This window comes from Petaurus breviceps, unplaced genomic scaffold, assembly GCF_028583685.1.
Source record: "Petaurus breviceps papuanus isolate PSGF00001 unplaced genomic scaffold, PetGlider_PUasm1.0 187, whole genome shotgun sequence".
Classification (NCBI taxonomy): Eukaryota; Metazoa; Chordata; class Mammalia; order Diprotodontia; family Petauridae; genus Petaurus; species Petaurus breviceps.
This window is the reverse complement of record NW_027185799.1, coordinates 22,942,561-22,965,430: the sequence shown is the minus strand read 5'-3', so window position 1 is coordinate 22,965,430 and position 22,870 is coordinate 22,942,561. Positions and strand designations below refer to the sequence as shown.

The 22,870-nt window shown below is 36.4% G+C and overlaps 1 protein-coding gene across 15 annotated transcripts in view; it reads right to left on the bottom strand.

The window, feature by feature from the left end:
- The window catches only part of PTPRD (protein tyrosine phosphatase receptor type D), a 2,782,277-nt gene that overhangs the window by 226,486 nt on the left and 2,532,921 nt on the right, over positions 1-22,870 (bottom strand). For all 15 annotated transcript variants that reach the window (XM_069090737.1, XM_069090735.1, XM_069090734.1 and 12 more), the window contains one exon: positions 2,350-2,538. In XM_069090737.1, the coding sequence (XP_068946838.1) occupies positions 2,350-2,538 (189 nt within the window). The remainder of the gene's footprint in view (positions 1-2,349; positions 2,539-22,870) is intronic.

Sequence of the window (22,870 nt, the reverse complement as noted above, 5' to 3'; positions counted from 1 at the left end):
ATCTTTTTTTTTTCTCCAGTTGGACAAAAAAAAAGAGGAAAAAAAGAAAAAGGAAAAAGAAGAAAAAGAAAAAAATAAAGAGAGGGACAGATGGTACGCTGTGACTGGTCTATGGCCAAAAGACCTGGATATGCTTTCTTTGAAGCATATCACAAATTAAATTATCTTTTTTTTTCAAATGAACAAAACAAAAGAGAAAGGAAAAAAGAAAATTAAAGGTCACAAGATGAGAGTCACTGATCATAACCAAACAGGACAAAGGAAAAAATAAAGATGACGGACATTTTAGCATGTTTTCTTTAAACAGGACAAAGATGAGAAGGATGAAAGGACAGAAAGAATGAGTAAGATCATTCTGTGAACGTTAGTTCATCACTCTTACCTCTTATTGGTGTACCACCTGGGTGGATAATATGAATGCAAATAAGATTAGAAAGAAGAAGCATTAGTACGAGAAGAAGGAGGCTAGGGCTTTGGAAGAAGAATCAAATTAGATTTACAGAATTAAATAAGGTCTTAAAAAGAAACTTGAATTACTATACTGGTAAAACAGGAATATATTAGATATTATTATTAGGTTATCAAAGCAAGTTGCATTGTACCACAAAAAGGCAAAAGGCCCAATAGGCAGCATAGCCTGTCTCAAGATTAGCAACTGAATTCTTAGATCTTAGGTTATATCTACATAGGGTTAGAAATATATTGCATAGGCCTCATATGCATCTAAAAAGACTTTACAATAATAATTTTTCAGAAAAAATATTGGACAATCTATTTAAGTGTATATATGAATATATATATAGCTAGGTATATATATATATATACTATATAGGGTATACTGAGAGCTATCTCAAAACAAACACTGCATCTGAGGTTATATAATGCAATTTCTACACTACATTTATGTGATACTTGTGTATTGTTTCTGCTAGACAAGTGTTTCTATGATAACATTTCTGTGGAGGTGTGCGTGTGTGCGCTACTAGAGATCTGGTGACTACACTGACTGTTAGTAAAATGCATGCCATGCATTTTAATAATAATAATATTATAATAATATTCTGAATATGGAAATTAGTGGGGGTGAAGTGCGCTTCAGAACTAAGCACTTACCAATAGATTCTGGAGATTTAAATACGGAGAGAAGAAAGACAGCATAAAAATATTATTATATTCCTTATAATTTGGCAATAAGTTTTCAGAGTTAAAGCTTTATATACTAAATAATCTATGTCACATGTGAATAATTAATTCTTAATTTACATTAACAGGTCAATCTATACAATTCTGCTGACAACAAGCAAAGAGGCAGTTAACAAGACGGTTTAACATCACAGGACAGGTCAAAAGCTGAGAATTCTGGGAAGACAGGCAGTTAAGAACTATTCTACACCAATATTATTATTACTAACGCCAAGGTAAACAGCTTATTCTAAGTCCCCGTGACATTATCTGGGGATAGGTTTTAACACTTAAATTTAGAATTATCTTTTTTCCCCCTCTAATCTAAAGAGAACAAAAGAATAAACCTGGGGACTGGGGAGGAAGGAAGGGAGAAGGAAGGACTAATGGGGGAAGGGCAACGGGCAAAGAGAGAGAGAAAGAGAGAGCAGCAAAAGCTGGAGTCTACACCACAGCAGGCTTCTGTAGATCCAGACACTGAGGGGTTCAAAAAGCTTTTGCGTGGGCGCACACTACTGTGGCTAATATGTTAGAAAATTCTTGTTCAGAGGGGGAAAAGGCCCCTTGCTTTCATGGGTTATGACAGAACTTTTAAAAATATATCTGGTTATACACATGGGGAAAAAAAAATCTGTGTTTTATGTATTAGTGAGAAGAAAGAAGATGTGTCCAAACTTGCTAAGCTTTGGAGAGCTCAAATATGGAAAAGACAGCACAAACCACACCTTTTCTTAATTTGTTTTTAGAGTCTAATATGAAAGTTTTGAATTGTAATGGAAATAACCATTGGTACTCCTTACAAGTTCTGAATGAAGTCCAATGTTGAAATAAATTTGTCAAAAAAAAAAGAAAGAAAGAAGAAAGAAAGAGAAGAAAATGGATTCACCAAATACTGCAAAAGAGCAGTTAAAAAAATTATCAAAAAATACAGTCACAGCAGTGAGCAATGTGGAATAAACAGAAGCTGCAAAACAGACAGAGAGAAGAGAGAGAAAGAGAGACAGACTCTGATACAGGCTATGACAACATCACAGAAATGGACAACACATTAAATAACAGAGAAGAAAAGAGGAAGAAAAATCATTGCCTAAAATTAAAATAAAAGAAAATAATAGTGAAAGGGGGAAAAATCTGTAGGCGTTAGTTGAAACAGTAACAAGACTCTACCTGATCGTAACTGTTTGATGCGTCCATTGTTGTTACTTGTGTCCACAGGTAGGAAATCTTTGAACCAAGTGATTTCTGGATCTGGGTTACCGCTGGCTGCACAGAGCATGGTGGCCGTGCGAGTACGCTCAACCACCTTTAACTGTGGGCCCATGTCTATGGTAGGGAAGCCCCGGGGAATCTGATCCTCTGGAACATACAGAAAAGAAAAAAAAGACAAATATATGCTGAACAAACTCAATTCAACAAGCCTTAGTTTTAGAGATAAAATGATCTATAATTCATTGCATTTCATATCCTAGTCTCAGAGTATATATACTCTATCTTCCTAAGATTACTGAAGTTTAGCCTCTGGGTTCTAAGATGAATGAGAGATGGCAAACTCTGTTCCTTTTATGGGGACAGGGAGAACCTCAGTTGAAGATTCCACTTGAAGCTTAAGAGGTAGCAGAAAAAAAAATAATCAAGAGAAGAAGGGTCAGCAGTGAGCAAAGAATACAGAGCCCCTAGAAGTATTTGGAGGCATGAGTATCCCTGTAGCACTGAAGATTTGTCTCTTTACAAATAGCCTCCTATGTACCATGTCCCTACATATGTATTTCCTATGTGTGTATACTTTTTATTGTTTTTAGTGACTAACATGAAAGTTTTGAATTTTAATGGAAATGACCATTAGTACTCCTACTTATGTATCCCTTAGGCATGTTCCCTATGTATGTTCAGTCTTTCAATTCATGGTGTTTATACTTGTGGGAAAAGTGTGACATAGGTTTTTAGGGGGTGTGGTAGTCTACTGCTTTTTTTTTTTAACTGGGTGAGATAATTCAATGCCTTTACTTTGAATGAACAGAGTTCTCTCATTGACTCATGAAAATAAATACATACAACAATAAATATACACAACAATAAATAAACAAATGATACAAACAATAAATTATTGATTGGGTTTGATGACCAATAGGTTAGACAGGATGAAGACAAACAACATACACTAAAACTAGGGAAGGGGCACTTTCTGTGACAAAGTGATACCCCAGGAATAACATAAAATATGAAATAGATTGGGATGGGGCAAATCAAAGATCCAAACAAGTATGCTATGAAAATTTGATAAGAGAAATGCAAATTTTTTTATGTGGGAATCAGGACGGCTTCATGAAGAAGGGTTATCTAACCTGGGTTTTAAAGAGATTTTAAGAGGATCAAAGCGATAGGGATGGAATATATTTTGGGTTTGGGGAATAGAAAGTAGATGCAAATGTAGATGAAAAGTAGATGAAAGTAGGAGGCAACAGGGTGAACAACTTGGTAATGCAGTTTGGATGAAACATGAGTATGTCAATGGTAGTTATGTGAAATAAGGCAGAAAAAATAAGAGAGCCTTAAATGATAAGTTAAAGAATGTGTAATTTAGCTTGTAGGCAATAGAGGGCTAATGAAGATTTGATGTTGCTGTTTTAAGTAGAGAAGTGACATGGTAAGACGAGTGTGTTAGAAAGATATATTTTTCAGCTGCATGCTAGATAGAGGAAAACAGAGATACCAAATTCTGGCCCAGTAGAGCCTGGAACCAATTAAAATGTAATTGGGAATGGTTTAATAAATTAAATACAATATAGATAATGTTAATTTGTGGTTTTCTATATCAATATATGGAGGAATTCTTTTCTATTTGAATTTGACATCATTGGTCTAGAACATTAAGAGATTCAAGACAGAGAGAATACTAGCCTCTTAAGATAATTTTTCTGTCTCTCAAGGTACTCCACGTTCTTAAAGGTTAATAAAATACAATCCCCCCAAGTCTAGATTATTCTTCCCCCCAGACCATCTAAAAGACATTTTTTTAGTCCTTTCCATTCTTCCATCAAAATGTGATTTTAAGTCTCAAAAAATTACAATTGAACAATGTCCCAAGCATATTCCTATCTCATGACAGTTGATTGGCAGTGGGTCTAGCCAAAAATTTTTAAAATCACACTCTGTGTAACCACTGGAGGAATGAGATAGGTACACTAAAATTATACAAAAGTGTGATTTGGACAAGACACAGAGTGAACACTTTTGTTCCGTGAAAGAGTTGTGTGAAATATTTCAGGATTCAAAAACATATCACAACTTCCATTCAACCAATGGCAGCTATAATAAATAGATGGATTTTTCTTTTTTCCATCAACTTTGTAGTATAGCTAAGGTTCCAATTAGTTTGAACAGTGATTCCCTCAGAGTGCTTGCATTACTTGAATTTGCACTGCATATTTCCATTGGGTTGGAACCAAAGATCAGATTTTACATAATTAGACCTTCAAGTAGTACAAATTCAAATACATATAGCCACTTCAGTTAATTCACTTATTTAGCCTAATCAAGACCTAGTGGCAAGACTTTCAGAGAGGCATGGATTCTATCATGGCAAGTGTCGGAATCATCCCATGGGAATTGTTTCTTCATTTTCTTTCTTATATGTGTTTTCCAGTGTGTTTGAATGGAAACAGGACTCTAGTGGCTGGTAGTCAAAAGACCTGAGCTAGTCTCTGTCAACTACTGGTCATCTGGCCTTGGATAAGTCACTCACACCTCTGACTCTCAAGGTCTCCATTTGTCAAGTGAGGATGATTTCACCTGCATGGTTTAATTTGCAGGATTCTTGTGAAGACTTGCCTGCTAAAGTGTAAAGTGCTATATTTGCTTGAGTTTTATCATTCTAAACACTATACTACTTTAATAAGTTATTGAACATCAGGGGGGTACTCTTTGCACCAGTGCAGGTCACAATTCTTCCCGTCTTGTTCTGTGCTATTTGTGTCCATGTCACCTTATAAATCCAACAAGGGAGTCATCATATTCATTTTTCATAAATTTATTATTTTTAATCATTCCCAAAGAATTTTTGAGTTCCAAATTCTCTCCCTCTCTTTAGTTCTTCCTGTATCCATTGAGAAAGTGAACAATATGTCAATTTCTTTTTTTTTGTTTTGTTTTGTTTTTGGGGTTTTTTTTTGCCTTGTGGAGGGCAATTGGGGTTAAGTAACTTGCCCAAGGTTACATGGCTAGTTTGTGTGTGTGTGTGTGTGTGTGTGTGTGTGTGTGTGTGTGTGTGTGTGTGTGTAAGTGTCTGAGGCTGGAACTGAACTCAGGTCCTCTTGACTCCGGGGCTGGTGCTTTATTCACTGTGCCACATAGCTGCCCCTATTGATAGTTTTAATATATCCTGAAAAATACCTGTTCATATAATTTGACTTTTACCAATTGGATAATTGATCTTATTTTTACAAATCTGACTCAATTCCCTACATATTTGAGGAATGAGACCATCATATTCTTTCAAAAATATAACAAAGTAATTATAATACTTATCCAGTCTTCTTGATAAAATTATTATGAGTACCGAATTAAGTTAGCAACATCTATGATAGTAACACAGCACTATCATACTGTAAGAAGCAATGAAAAAAAAGAAATGTAGAAGATTCTGGGAAGACTTGTATAAACTGATACAAATCAAAGAAAATAGAACATTGCATACACTGATCACAGCAACATAAGTGATAACACTAAAAGGCATAATTCTTATTAAAGGCATATTCATATTAAATTATTTTACTTTGATATATTTTATTATTTATATATATTATATTATTAATATAAATTAAATATATAAATTCATATTAAAGGTTGAAGAAGTCAGATGAAGATGCCCACTTCTTGCCTCTAGGGAAAGAGATAGGAGGCTACAGATATAGAATGCTGCATACATAATCAGATGTGGTAGCTATGATGCTTGTTTACTTTATTTTTCTTTATCACAAAGAATTTTGGTAAGGGGTGTTACTGAGATGGAACAGCAACAATAAAACATTTTTTAAAATGTAAGGCAAATGTGATAACCCATGTGACAATGCCTTGTATATTTTAAGGACTAAAGAAATTATATGTGTGTGTGTGTATGTGTGTATCTTTAATCCAGAGTTCATCCCCAGATAACCCTGACTTAGTGAATGCTAAAGGATCTTGTGATAACCTATATCTTTGTGACCTATCTGTCAAATTTGGTTCTATGGATTATTTGAAAGTATTCTATATTCATTTATAATCTTTTAGTTCTATAAGCACAATAACGACTCTGGAATGTATAGATAAGAATGGCCTGTGAGAAGAGACCCTATGAATGTACACTAACATATACATACATGTAACATTATATTCAAAGAGAATCATAAGATCATTTATTTTAGAGCTGGGAAGAACTCTTGAGGTCATATAAGCCAGAGATGTTCAACACAGGGTCAGCAGGGACCATAATCTGCAACACTCCTGACTTTGGTCTGAACCAGATTAAAATGTAATTGAGAAATATTTGAGAAAATAAATAACAATAGAACACAGAAAATATTAATGTAGTTTTCTAAGTCAATATGTGGCAACAGGGATCCTTATATATAGTTTAGTGGTCCCTTTTAAATTTCATTTGGATACCAGTGATTGTTCAACCTTGTAATGGTAATTGGAATTTGAAGATCTTCCCTGCTGCTTAACAAGCCTTAGGGAATTTGAAGATCTTCCCTGCCCCCTAACAGGCTGAATGTAATCACATGGAACTGTGGTGGGAGGACTCTGCTGAAGGGTGGAGCAGAGCCCACAGGAAGCTGGGAATCAGAGAAGCTAGATGGTGGGAGAGAGAGGATGCACGCAAGGTGACAGCTAGACTCGTGAGTGTTGGTTCTTGGGAAGACTAAAAGATGGTATGGTTCTCTGCTGCATTGTGGTATAATTACTTCTATGTTGCTATGATGAATTTGGTTTCCTGGTGTTGGGATTTGGTTTTCTGGTATCTGAATAAATATTTTGCTTCTGGCTTCTATATGGAGAGTCTCTTATATTTTGCAATTGAGAACTATGCCAACATATTTACAGTCACTGTTGGTGCTGTGAATATTGCATTGGTACTATAAACCCCTCCTCCCTTTTACAGATTTGAAAACTAAAACCCAGAGATGTTAATTAACTTGTCCGAGGTCACACTGATAGTTATTGGCAAAAGAGGATTTTAACCCAAGTCCTGACCCTAAATCTTATGCTCTTCCTAATGTCCCATTCTGATTCCTCAAGGACAAGAGTCAGAAATTATTCTGGAGTCACAAATCTAGCCAGAGACTACCTTTCAAAATATACAAAAAATCAGTGGAGAGAGATACCTAGGAAAGCAGGTTATGCTAATAATAACAATCTAGGCCATTTGAATTTCATCAGGCTGCTCTTTATGACTATAAAGGTTTTGTCAATGTTTTTACATCTATGTAGCAGCTTTAATCTTGCTTGAAAAAAAGATCAATAGCTGCTATAGCATGCAAGTTATATTATCAAGCATCTTGCCTGGCAGCTATTGACACATACTGCTTCAAAGGATAAAAATAATTTACTTGGAGTAGTCCAATGTCAACTAAATTACCTTCTTCACCTAGAACTGAGGGATATTTTCAAGGAGACTTTGCAGAGCTTATAGATTTTGTTTGTTTTACCCAATTTCCCCCTGCAACCCTCCCCTCATCCTTCCCCTCCCTTCCCCCCTCCTCTCTCCCCAATCATTGTTTAAAGCCTGATTCAAATGCCCCTCCTCTAAGAAGTCTTTCTTGGTAATGTCTTTTCCTGCCTTGGACTTTGCACAGATCAATAAACCAGCAATTGAGGATCAATCAAAAATCAATCAACAACAAGAAAGCACTTCTTAAATGCTTTTCTAGGTACCCAGCACTATGCTAAGCATTGGAAAAAGGGTGGAAGGAAGAAACAGTGCCTTTCCCTCTCCCCACTTACACTTAAACTGCTTTCATTTGGATTGCAGTTCTTATTGTGCCACATCACATTAGACTGTAGACTCTAAGAAGGCTGCAACCCTACTTCAATTAAACTTTGTCCCTTCCCCAGTGCCTAGCAAAGTGCTCTGCAAACAGTCATAAAAATTAATGTCTGAAGACAGAAATGACTGATTCGTCTGTCATCTTTTCACCGTTCTGACTTCAACTTCTTCATTTCATCAGAAGGAAGTGCCCAGGAGCAAAGGGTATTCGGTATTTTTGTCTAATTCATGGATCACTATCACTAAAAATGTCATCACTCAGAATCTGATATTTTGCAAATGACATTCCTCTCCATACTAAGCTCAGTTAGCCCTTGGCTAGCAGACATAGTAATAGTCAAGTCCATCTTAAAAGCCTTTTCAGTTCATGGGACCTACCAGAACTTATACTCCATGGATATAAGCAAGGCCACCTTCACAACAAGAAATTTTGTTGAATCAAAGTGAATTATTTTAAAAACCCAGTTAAGCCCATATAGTTATATTAAAACAGCACCTTAGAGTTGCAGGCATGTTGTTGTGTGATTCCTCAGAGCCTATTGTCTACCTGAGGCTACTTAATCATTACTAACATGAAGGTGTATAAATATTGTTCCAGTAGTCACTATTTATCATCTGGACTTGAATCTCTCTTTAAGTGCCACAATATCTGCCACCAATCAATAGCAAGTGTCAAAGGCTTAGATTGTTGGGCCACTTGCTCTAGGCCCTTACCAAAGAAATTTAGATTTAATAACCATTTATAAGATGTGAAGTCTTTACCTTGGGAATCCCTGACAAGGTTTGACTTGTGACATGCAGAAAAACACTCTAATGCATTTGTGTGACCTCTCCTTCCCTTCTAGGCTCATAAAGAACACTCCAGAGTCCCTTTTTCATATACACAAGTGCACAACAAAGATAATCTATCTTGCATACTAATAGAATAGAGTATGTAAAGAGCTTTCCTTTCTTATTTTTAATAAGGGTAATTAAATTCCATCCGTCCCCCTTATGCACAGAACCTCTTTCAAAGCACCCTCTTCATTAAATTTTCATGAGAAACATCACATTGTAACAGATTCAAATAGTCAGAGCTGTTATACTTTGACAGTTGTGGCTTGTTTCCAATTTGGCTGTCAGGTATTTGGCAATAAAACCCATTATTCTACATAAAACGGACCAGAGAAATAATGAAATTTCTAATTGGAATGCTTATCTCAGTGGGTGTAGTTTATAAGATGTTAATTGCTTTTCCCCCCTTTAAATTTATTAGTGATTTATACAAAAGTATCTCAACTATTTGATAGCATCATGTTTGACAGATCTTCAAGTGTCTGGGCTCTAGAAACTGGGGAGTCCAATCAATACACTACTGTATGTTGACCACATAAACTGGGCTGGGTAGGAGGGAAGGACAGCCATCAAAAATTAACAAATTATCAATAAGCTGGAAACTTTAAATTTATACATGAGGTGAAAAGAAAAAAAACATTTTGTCCTATTCATTAATGTGCTCATTAAGCTTTAAACTGCATTACTTACCACTGTTCCATATTAATATTCAATCATGCTGAATTAGCTACTAATTCATCAACAATTTAAATCAGACTTGACCTTCACAAAGCCATTTGGTCTGTCATTTCGAGAGGCCATTAAAGGGCAGATTACTTGTACTTGTGCTTAGTGAATTGGATAAGTAATACATATTTTGTTTGGAATGGCAGCTACAATAGACCTGGAAATAGAGCACATTCTTTGAATCTGTTCTGTGTCTTAATGGTATATCCTGATATTGGACTCCAAATTCCATTAAAGGAAAGAATTAAAAGGTGTATCAGCAGTTTTTTGCTTTTTTCTGTTAAGTTCTCATTGCTGTAAAACTTTTGTCAACATCCTGACCTGCTTGGGAAGTTAGGGAAAAGTAATGAACAACATGAAGAATGGGAATTTACAAGAAAGGAAAAAAAATGCCATGGGATAATTTTGCAGGCTTCCATGGAGATTCAAATTAAACTAATAATTGAGTATCTAGTATGTGCAAAGCACTGAACTAATGGCTGAGTTTAGTAACCCTCTCTGCCTTTAAGGACTTTCCAGCCTAGTAGGGGGTTGACACATAAATAGATAATTATAATATATAGTAAAGCATGAAAATGTGGTAGCCACAAAATAAAATGATTTGTTAGGTCTCAGGGAGAAGGTACTTACAGGAAAAAGCCACCAGAGAAGGCTTCCTGGAACAGGAAGTGATTTTAGTTTTAAAACGGTGGATAGAAATTCAGCAGTTAAAAAGGAATAATGAGGTACAAGAAACAGCATGAAGGCAGGCAAAGCGACAGGATGGTACAGTTATGTATTCTGGGACTATGGAGCAGTCCACTTTGGCTGGAGCACAAAACCAATGAAGAGACAAATGTGAGGTGAGACTGGAAGGTGAGGGTAGATGTAACAGAACAAAGTGGTCCCTCTAATAATTATCACAGAGTTGGCTCTGTTGAATTGCTTTACAATGTTCTTTCATCAAAAAGCTTAATAAATGTTTGTTGAAAAAACTGATAGATTACTCTGGTCAACCCTGGTACCATATTTTATGCTATCTCCTCTGGATTAACATCATTTCTGTTTGCAGAGAAAACATTAACAGCTTATCAATAGCCAAGCATTTCCCCACCAAAGATCTGGCAAAGGCACTTGGAAAGTGAGATGCAATTTATACTGCAGAAGTTGTAGCAAAGAATGGGAATTTTTACAAACCCTGATGAATTCAATAAATACCAAATGGTTTCTCCTATTCCTGAGTCCACATCAAAGCCTTCAATGAGTCCTTTTACACATAATAGTTCTAGAGTTATGCTAAAAAGCAACTAGTAGCTGATGTGCATTGACTTGGCAAGACCACTCCTGGCCATACATTCCAAGGTAGGAGACAATAAAACCATAGGTAAACTGAAATATTCATAGCAACCCTTTTTATGGTAACAGAGAACTGGAAACAAAATGAGTGTCTTCTCATTACAAAATAATTTTAAGAACCCTGTAGTATATGAATATAATAGATTTTTATTAGATATAAGAAATGATGGATATAAGCAATTCAGAGAAACATGGGAAGATTTGTATGAACTGATCCAAAAGAAAATAGGTTAAATCAAAGGAATAAAATATAATTACAAAAATGGAAAGATATGGAAAAAGAATATGATCTCTATATGGTTCAAAAACCCATGAAAATTCCTGAAAGCAAGTAATACACCTTCCTCATGACAAAAGTTAGAGAAACATAAGGGAAGAACGTGGTATGTCATATGAGTAGGTTGTTTTCTGCCTAACTCTTTTTCTTTATCACAAAGGAGGTTTAATATGGGGTTGGGAAAGAATGATATAAAGACAAAAGGCATCAATAAAATGTAGCAATTTTTAGGAAGGAAGAAAATTATGCCCCCCCTCCAACTTAAAATAGGTTTAAATCTTTTTTTTTTTTAACTCCTTCAAGCCAGAGATTATCCATAACTTCTTCTTTAGTAATTTCACATGAGACCTCTTGGTAAATAGCACATGCTCAAGAATTGCTTACTTATTGACCTTCTAAATGAAGTCTTCTCCATCCACTTTGGTCAACCCTGATCTCCCCTTTCTCTGAACTTCTCTGCTTGGCTTATAGGCTGTAATTTAGCTAACTGCTTGCTAATCATTTTATGTGTCTGACTTTGTCTCTCAGACTACATAAACTTTTACTAAAGTGAACCAAGTAATGAATAGCAGGAACTCTTGCCTAAATTCCATTCTATCTCCCCTCTGGCCTAAGAATTGTTCTGTTTCCTATCTTTTCTTCCTCTAATTTTACAGGAGAACAACACTTCTTGCCTGTGTTGCCAAATGTATTGCCTTGCTTTCTGGGTCTGGCATTTACTTTATCATTTAGCCATACAATATACCAACATGAGTCATTTTACAAGGTGATTTATGTCTCCTTCATAAACTAGCTTTCAAGGTTTTAATTTTTTTGTGTGTTTTGAGTTGAAACAAGCACTCTTTTAAAACTAAACAGATGGAAATCATCAGTTACATTAAGGATAATATGGTACAGTGAGTAAAGCCATAGATTTCAAGCCAGAAGCACCAAGTTTGAATCCCAGCTCCACTGTTTATTGCAGAAGAGAGCCTAGGAAGTGTCTCTAGGTGTCAGTTTCCTCACCTGTAAAACAAGAGGGAGAAGGCTGGAATACATGATTCCTCCCGCTCTAACTCTGATGATCTTATTTATTCTTGAAATTATGAGTGTTGTGGTTTAAACCCAGGGACACCAAAAACTGTTGAGGTGGGGGGCTTTGCCTACCTAAAAACTGTTGTGATTTCATGATGTGTTATGGTGGAACCATCTCAAAAGAATTCAGTCAGACCACTTCTACACCCAAGTATAGGCATTTATTGAGACTGGCGCCTCTCATGAAGCTGACTAAATTCCAAGAGGAACCAGCAACTTTAGAGAAAGCAAGATGGATTTTTATAGGGTAAAGATGCAATTACACAATAGAAATTTACATAGAATAGAGGAATGTCATTAATATTAAAAAGGCAGGAGGAGTTTGTTAAGGGATTAGGTAATCTAGGAGGGGTCCCATCTATGGTTCTGTGGTTAAACATTCTGGTCATTCTGCCCTCCAACTGGCTAGCTATTGTGGTCCTGTCTTGGGCTAGAGGGATGATGTGATTGTCACTGAATACAATAACACACCTGTTTCTGTGGGAACGGGTCTGGGGGCAGTGACCAGGAAGAGGCAGAAGTTAGGTTCCCATCACAAGGACACACCTGCTGTTTCCATGGGAACTAAGGGTTGAGGGACACACCTGTTGTTCTAGTGAGCATTGAGGCATATATAAAGAAGTTAGGACATTGGCGGGGAGGGGTGGGGATGGGGGAGTGGAGGGTTAGGTAGATACAGTGGGCCTGTGGTGAAGTTTGGATATTGGGGCTGAGGGCAGTTCTGTTAGGACTCCATCAGTGAGGATGGCCATTTACTGTTCTAATATACATAAGATATGGTCATAATTCAATGTTCTATTTTCTACCAGCTTTCCCTTTTTCAGAAATTAATGGAATTCATGTGGCATGAAATAAGGGCTTCATATGCCATTCTGCTAGTTGTATCTAGGTAGGCAGGATATCAGTTAATGACCCTTGTCACAGGTGGGTTAATACTATCTGAAACAGGGGTGGCTAGGTGGCGCAGTGAGTGAAGTGCCGGCCCCAGAGTCAGGAGGATCACAGTTCAGTTCTGGCCTCAGACACTTAACACCACACAAAAACACTAGCTGTGTAACCTTGGGCAAGTAACTTAACCCCAATTGCCCTCCAAAAGGCAAAAAAAAAATATTATCTGAAATAAATATACAAACTAAAATCCCCCCCCAAAAAAATGATAGAAAAAAAGTGAGGTGGGTCCCTAAGGCCAGGACAACCCATCCTCTTTATAGCTGCTTAATGAATTCTTCCTTTTTCAAAGAGATTTTCCTTGAGGTTATCTCTTCCCTGAAGTTTCCTCTGGTTCCCCTAAGTGAAAGTGTTTTTTCCCTTATAAAAGTTGTCCTAAGGATTTCATTTGGATTTCTTTACTTCATTTTACCTTATATTATACTTACTTGTGTACAAGTCATAAGCTTCCTATTTAAAAAGAAGCTCCCTGAGGGCAAATTTTAGCTTTAAGACCCTAGATTTTGAGACAAAAGGAACCTTAATAGTCACCTGGTTAAACTCCTTAATTTTCCAGATGAAATCTGAAGTCCCGAGAGGATAAGTGATTTGCCCAATGTTATGACAGCTATAACAGCAGAAACAAGCTTTGAACAAATTCAAATTTGACTTCAAATACACTATAACCTATATGAGGCAGGAGTAAAGTAAAGAAGGCCAAGAAAGCTAATGCAATCATAGATTATGTTAACATGGGCATCTAAGCCTAGGAAGAGATGATTATGCTGCTATATACTGTCCTGATCAGATCACCTCTATACAGCAATGGATTCAGTTATGGGTTCCATACTTTGTGAAGAACACAGGTAGCCTAAAGAGCTATTTAGAGGAAGCAAATGAAGGGCCTCAGCTTCATGTCATATCATTAAGTGAAAGAATTAGTCATGTTTAACTTGAAGAAAAGCAGTCACAGGAGTCATGTTAGCTTTCTTCAAGTACTATATCTGTTTTTAAGATCAGACATTATTATTATGGATCCTAAAAGGAAGAGCCAGGAGCAATGAGTAGAAGTTGCAAAGGGAGGGGCAAATTTAGGCTTAATGTAAGGAAAAATTTCCTCTCAATTATAGCCATCCCAAAATGGAATGGGCTGCCTCAGGAGGTAAACGTTCCCTCAACAGAAGTCTTATTTCAAACACACACACACACACACACACACACACACACACACACACACTCACACACAGAATGGCCACTTAAAAAGCATTTTGTAGGGGAGATTCACATTCAAGTACATATTGGAATAGACGACGGCTAGGTAACCCTTCCAACTCTCAAATTCTATGATTCACGATATAGTTTTGTACTCCAACACCTGAATTAATAATTATTTACTGAATTGAATTAAGTTTAATTTCTCACTGCTATTGTCCTACTTTTAGAATAAATAATGTACTTGGTAGTCAAAAAAAAAAAAATCAGAGTTACTTACTGTTGAACCCAATACTGATTTATTTCCTTTCAGTCAGAGCAAAAGGTCATAGGACAGGTCTCTAGTAATTGGCAATTAAAGACTTGAAGATAATGCAAACAAGTTTCATTCATTTTTCTTTATGGAAATCAAGATACATTTGTGGTATAGGAATATTTTCTCACATACTTAAAATAAGCAAGACCTATAATGACATGTCTTTTTTATCGCTTAATTGACAAGAAAGATATAAAGGGGGTGAGTATCAAACATGGCAGGGAAGTTTATCTTCCATGAGAACTTAAGACATTTATGGATAATATATAGGAGAAATATGGTAGATAGTCCTACATAGAGAGTGTATTATGCCATAAAAATGGAAGTAAAAGACCTTATATTTTTGATTCAAAAGATCTATATCATGATTAATACAACATCTGGGATTCTATCCATTACTCAGGCCCAGAGTTCCAAAGTACCGTCTAAACGAAGATTCTTTTTTTTTTTCTTTTTTGGCCTTTTGGAGGGCAATCGGGGTTAAGTAACTTGCCCAAGGTTACACAGCTAGTATTTTTGTGTGGGTGTTAAGTGTCTCAGGCTGGAACCGAACTTGGGTCCTCCCGACTCCAGGGCTGGCGCTTTACTCACTGCGCCACCTAGCCGCCCCTAAACGAAGATTCTTAAAGGTGACATTATCCTGTGAGTGAAAGAACACACCCAACCCACAATAAGGGGTAGTATAAAGAGAAATTCTGCTTATACCCTCTCAAACAGGAAATGTCTAAATATATAGAGGGTTTCTTTAAGACAGAATATTATTTCTAAATGAGAGTTCTTCAGAGCTTACAAAACATGTATATTCCTTTCTTTGAGTCTAGAATTCAGGACCTAAGACATCTCAAGTAGTACAAATGAAAACTTAATCCATCTTTTCATGTAATTTGTTTCCATTGGCTTCTAATAAAATTTGGAGGATTATTGTTTTTAATACTCAAAAGGCAAGAAAAATTTTAAGTCTTCCTTAAATTATGGAAGGTGTTTCTTGCACAAAATTGTTCAGATAAATGAATGCATACAGCATGACCTTGTGTGTCAGAAATACCTGGCTTAAATTCTATCTCTGAAAAATACTGGTTATGTGATATTAAGTAAGTTACTTAACCTTCTCAATATGCCTAAACAACTCTCCAGCCTGTAAATTGCAGGCTCAGGTTCTAATCTTCACTGGATGAGGGAGCTACCTTATGGGGAGTTGCCTACATCAATAAAATCTCAAGTATGGACTAAGACATAGATCTAGTTTCAGTAAAAATTCCACATGGCCATGACTTGAAGAACTAAGATGGAGAGAGGGCTGCAAAGACTCCTAACATTTTCAATTACTCACAAAATCCTCTGAAAAAAACAACTTGTTTAGAATGGTAATATTCTCTATCTAAAAAAAGGATGCTAACCAGAAAGTTGCAGAAATACCTAGTTGGAACAATTTATGAATGGTACAGATCTTTGTACAATATGGCTCTTCAAGACAAATAATTTTATCCCCTCACATTCACATAAGACAGTGACAAATCATGACAAATGGGTCAGGAATAAAGCATATTCTGGGTAGTGGCAGTTTCTTAACAAAATTCAGTCAACAATCTGATGCACATCCAACGATGGAGAGCCAAAGATTAATTTGTCAAAAGAACAGTACTGAGGAACTTATGTTATGCCAACACCACTGTAAATAGGTATAGGGTAAGGATAAGTTGTTCATCCTTACACTCCAATATGCCAATAGGTTCATGATAGGTGTTGATATTTTCTCTAACAATGGAAATATCTCTTCCACAACTTATCTTGTGAGATTCCTGTTCAAGTATTTCTGCAAATCTTCCGTAGAGCATGTAGCTTATGCATGAAAAGAATTTTGCTAATTCTTTAAAAAAAAATTCCTGCATTTCAGTGACTTTGGCCCATGGCATTTCAAATTCAACTTTAGCATCAGTAAGATTACTCAGGCAGTATTGAGTAGGATAAATTAGAGTGGGGAGACACTGAGATTAGTCAAGAATCTTTTACCACAGTCTAGACAAGTAGAGGTGAGGGTTTGAACTGGTTGGGATAGAGACTGGTCAGAGACAATAGATGTCATGGAATGAAAAATGACAGTTGGCAACCATTTGGATCCCACCATGCTTCTGAGTCAACTACCTTTGAGAATAAAACTAAAGCATCCAAAAACAAATTAGAGACATTTTCCTTTCGACATTACAGATACTAAAGACAAATGGCTGGAAATAAAGTTTATTATTTCAAAAACAGTGTAAATAAAGCTTTTATTTTCACTATTCCAGATGGCAGCAGGATATAATTTGCACTGTTTTGACATCATGACCATATTATTCATAATCATTCTTCCTACAACTGAATTGAATGAAGGACTGAAAACAGAAAAATAAAAAGAGGGGAAATAAAAGCTAAATCAACGTTTTTCCAGCAAAGTTGGGCTTTTAGGCCATCATCAAAATGGTTATGCATATGAATGAAATCTGAAAAAAAAAAGCCTACACAAACAAAGCAGTTTCTAATTATAAGTTAAAGGCTACTCAGAGTTGGAAATAAATGATCTAAAGTATGAGAAAACTGCCAGTTAATAAACATTATTTCCATTAGAATTTTTAAAAAGGATCTGCAAAGAAAATAATTATGACCAACAAAGAATGGATCCTGATTCTAGGGTCTGCTGTTCCAAATTATTATATCCAGATGGAAAGTGTTTCTGAGCATGCCTATAAATCAGGATGAGTAAAGGATTCACTTTAGAGTAGGTCAAGGTATTCACTGGGAGGTCATGGTAGGCTACAAGGGTCTCCAAAGACTTCTCATAGATTCTGGTCAATTATGCAATGCAAGAATAGAAAATTGGACATTGATAAGCTGAGGGGACACTCATTAACAGCTGCTAAATATTCAACATACTAAGCAGCTGCCCATAGAGTATTTTGATGTGAAGCATATATTAAAAAATATTCTTAGCACATTGAGGAGGTGGTAAGGCAGCTTCGGTACAAAATAAAACAAATTTGTTTAGTAGCATTATATGCAATTATCCTGTAAATTGCCAAGCAATGTCTATATAGCAGAACACAAAAGCACTTAGACTAAATTATCATTTGTATGAATGTTGTAGCTGAGATTTCACATTACATTAAGTCAGTTAACATTCATTGTTATTTGCATTTGGCCTTAAATAAGTGTTCTGTTATAACAAATGGGCATACCCTATATGGTTCAGAATTGAATAAATTTGCTGAAAAAATATAAGAGGCAGCACCTCATTCTAATACTTGAGTACATGCCATAATGGTCACTTTCCCATTTTTACTCACTGCAGAGTACAACACTAATTACCTGGAATGACATAGAATCTAATATATTGCACTTTTAAGAAATCATCCATTGGGGTGGCTAGGTGGCGCAGTGAGTAATGCACTGGTCCCAAGTCAGGAGGACCCAAGTTCCGTTCCTGCCTCAGACACTTAACACCCACACAAAAAAAACTAGCCCTGTAACCTTGGGCAAGTTACTTAACCTCAACTGCCCTCCAAAAAGGCAAAACAAAACAAAAAAAAGAAATCATTCATTATAGGTTTGTAGAGCTGTTTAATTATTACACAATTTAGGTAACTCACCCTTTATGCCTTCTGGAAACTCTGGGAGGATTCAGAACTGTGAAAACTCTCACTGATTAGTCAGTTGTTTTCTTTAATAGTAAAAGTTATATTAATCAGTATTTATAGAGTGCCTAATGTGCTAAGTGCCTTACAAATATTATCCCATTTAATCCTTGTAACAGCTAAGGGAAGTAGGCTCTGTTATTATTCCTGTTTTACAGCTATGGAAATAGAGGCAAACAAAAGTTAAGTTCATTCCATAAAATTACGTCCTATTATGTGCCAGATAATGTGCTAATTGCCGAGGACAGGAAAAGAGGCAAAAAACAGGAGCCCTCAAGGAGCTTACAGTCTAACGGGCAATATAATATGCAAACATTTTATACACAAATATATATGCATATACATATGTATATACACATACACATACATATATGCATATAAACAAAGACAGCTGTATACAGGAGAAATAGGAAATAATTCAAAGAGAGAAAGTATTGGAATTGAGAGGGGCAGAGATTTCCTGTAGAAGGCGGGATTTTACTTGGGACTCACACAGTTAATACATATCTGAGGCTAAATGAGAACCCAAGTCTTCCTGACTCTAGGTCTCTTTTTATCCACTGTACCACACAGTATTAACTTGTCTGTTTTTATAGGAGCCACCTGAATCATCTTGAGGCCAATTTACAAAACTAAAATACACTGTCAGGTGATTGGGGTGTTAGAAATTCAGGAAGTAGAGACTAAGTTTAGGATCTTTATCATAATTGAGAGATTATTCTCAGGCACTCTGTTACGGGGAACACGTGAAATGAGTGAGGAGTGGTAAAAAGCATTTCTTGGTGGGGGAGGGGGGAGGTACAGTATTTAGGATCCTAACAGAGCAGGCAGGCTGCTGGTGCATGATGAGTTTAGTACAGGGGTGGGGGAAACCTGTGGCCTCAAGGCCATATGTGGCCTTCTAGGTCCTCGGAGTAGCCCTTTGAGTCCAAGTTTACAAAACTAATCCTTTTATTAAGGGGATTTGTTCTGTGAAGTTTGGATTGTGTCAAAGTACCATACTTACGGACCTAGAGGGCCACATGTGGCCTTGTGGCTTCAGGTTCCCCATGCCTGAATTGGTCTATAGTAGGCCATAAGCAGCCTATTTATGTGGAAAGAGTCTGGTGGCAAGAGTTGATGGAGTCAGTGCATGCAGAAAGCCAGTCAGAGAAGCCACAGCTTCTGTGTGTGGAGTATTGGGGGGTAGCTGCTGGCCGGCTTGGGCTGGAATGTATATTGCTACTGAGTCTAACCAGAGGCTGTATCAGTGGTGAAGCTGCTGATGAAGATAGCTGTGATTACATTCAGCTTATTACTACCTATCTGGACTGCACTAGGGGGACTGCTTCTGTGTGTGTTCAACACACACATGCCAAGTAAAAATCCATGCCTACAGGACTATTGTTCACTTGTCACGTAATCTTCCCCATTATCCTTATCAATACATGTCACATGGGATTGTCTCTCATTTTTGTCTTTGTCCTCCCTGCACCCAAAGGGGGGCCTTATACAATAGGTGGTGCTAAATACCTTACTCCAACCTATATTTTTCCCCTTTCTTCACTCAGCAATACAGCCATACTCTTTCCCTCAACAAGGTCAATCTCCAGAGATACAATGCCCTCTTTCCTCATTCCCACCTCAAATTCTTCCTTCCCTTCAAGGTATAGATCAAGTACAACTTGCTTCTATATGATGCCTGATTCTGTCAATTGTGGGTGCCCTTCCTCTTTTTTTTTGGAGGGCAATTGGGGTTAAGTAACTTGCCCAAGGTTACACGGCTAGTTTTTTTTTGTGTGGGTGTTAAGTGTCTGAGGCTGGAACCGAACTTGGGTCCTCTTGACTTGGGACTGGTGCTTTACTCACTGCGTCACCTAGCTGCCCCCATGTTCTTTTTTTTTTTATTGCTATAAGTTGCCTCAAATAAAAGATAACAAACAATAAACTGACAGTTAATCTAACAGTAAGACTGAAACTCATGAATAGATGTTGTAGATAAGTAAATATTTATTCTCTGAACAGAATGTCATGTTTCCTTTCTCTGCCTTGAGGACAGAGAAAGGAGGAAAGAATTCTGCCATACCTCTATTTCATTCAGTCTTGGTTTAAGGGGTTGGGGCATGGCGGTACTAGAAATTTTAGGAGATTTTTGTTCTTAGATTCTAAAATAATGTAAATTGACTGAAGATGCAGAATACCACCACAGAGCCGAGAGACCTTCCTAGTGCCTTCTCCAAAAAATGTGCCAAGAAAGATCAATCTTTTGAGTCCTTAGTTCTCTCCAAAGCTCCTGGAGCAAGTTATATTTGGTAAAAGGAAGCCCCAGTTGTTTTCAAGTAGCTTCTAAAGATAAGGTCCACTAAGACTTCTAACAATTCTACAACTGATTCTATGGCTGCAAAGAAGGGTGTGACCTTTCTGATTAATCTCTTGCCACTAATTTTCCATTTTACTCAGATGAAAATATTCCTTTTCTTCCTACAATTTATTTAACTATAAACAGTTTAATTTGTTTAAAACCCTAATTGTAAAGTCACAGTGTTTTGGAAATGATTTATTTTTTCTCAGAAATTTTGATAGAGAACTATAAAAGATAAATTATAAGAGTCATAAATTTAGAGCAGGACAAGACTTCAGAGGCAATCTAATCAACCTTCTCACTTGTGAGTTGGGGAAACTGAAGCCCAGGTAGGTTAAATGACTTGTCCAAGGTCACAAAGGCCTGTGTCACTAACATTTAGAACTTGTTTTTGTATGGGATTATGATACACTTTGGTCAAGAGATGGCATATATATGTATTTATTTATTTTGGCTAATGACAGGTGGGTCCTGAAAGCCTAAGAAATGGGTACTAGGGAAAAGAGGAAAATATTCAAGGAAAATCCACACGCACATACATATAAATGTATACATGTATACATATATATACATTTTATATGTGTGTATATACTATATATGTACATGTGTGCATATGCAGCTGAGTGATAGTGGGTAGAGTCTAGGCCTGGAGTCAGGAAGACTCATTTTCCTGAGTTCATATCTGGCCTCAGACACTTAATAGTTGTGTGACTCTGGACAAGTCATTTAACCCAGTTTACTTCAGTTTTCTCATCTGTGAAATGAGCTAGAGAAGGAAATGGCAAACCACTCCAGTACCTTTGCCAAGAAAACTCCAAATTGGGACATGAAGAGTTGAACACAACTTAAAAAATTACTGAATAACAAAAATAAACACATATGTACATATGTGTGTATCCATATGCAAAAACATGTGTATACTCATATATGTATCTATGTATATATACATTCAGTTAATGATTTCTATTTTTAGTTAAGATATTAAAAACCACCTTTTAGCATTTCAAGCTTACAGAATTATAAAGTGCTGGAAGGATCTTAGAAGTCTTCTAGTTTATCCCCTATTTTACAAATAGAGAAACTGAGGTTAGCATAGGTCAAGTGACTTTCCTAAAGTCATATAGATAGTGACAGAGGCAAGATTTAAACCTCCATCTTCTGACTCCTGAGTCAGCACTCTTTCCATGGTACCACACCATCACAGCTGAAGAATATTAAAAAAAAAAACCTTAATATTAAACACTATCAAACTTTACACATTAAGAGTTCTCCATAAAGAATAAAAGCTACATGATCACAAAAATATGCATTTTTAAACCTGAGCTATGTGATTTAAGAATGGATTTTGCACATAGAGAAAATGCAGTTTCCTAAGTATAAATAATTTTCTATGGCACTACAGAGCCCTGAATCCATCCCCACAGTGTTTTGGAAGGGGATTATGTTATATGTGGTTGTCAGTGTGTGGGGAACTTTAAAGCCTTTGGAATTACATGCTGCCAATTTATGAAACTACCTAAAGAAATCCATAATCCTCCTTCCTACTCTTGCTTTTTGATGGCTACCTTCTTTCATTAAAAAAAAAAAATCTAAAAAGTAAATACTATTCAAAATTATAGTGAAGGAAGTGAGAGAATGTAAAACACTAGGACTTTTAAAAATATATAGTACAACCACAATAATTTGAAAATCAGCCTTCTCATATCAATTCTCTGAACTGGAAGTAAACAATAAAATATATAGTCATCTATCTATCCATCTGTATATAGCTATATTTCCAAGTGACTAAAATGTCACAACAGACTCCAGGAATTATCTCGCACCTGTAAAAAAAATTTTCAGATCTTACTCAAAAGCTTTATTAACTCTTGCTTAATGCACAATTCTAACAAGCTTGGTTAAAAACTCACAGAAGATCAGAAGCCTCTAATTGAAGCAGTCCAGAGGCTGGAGA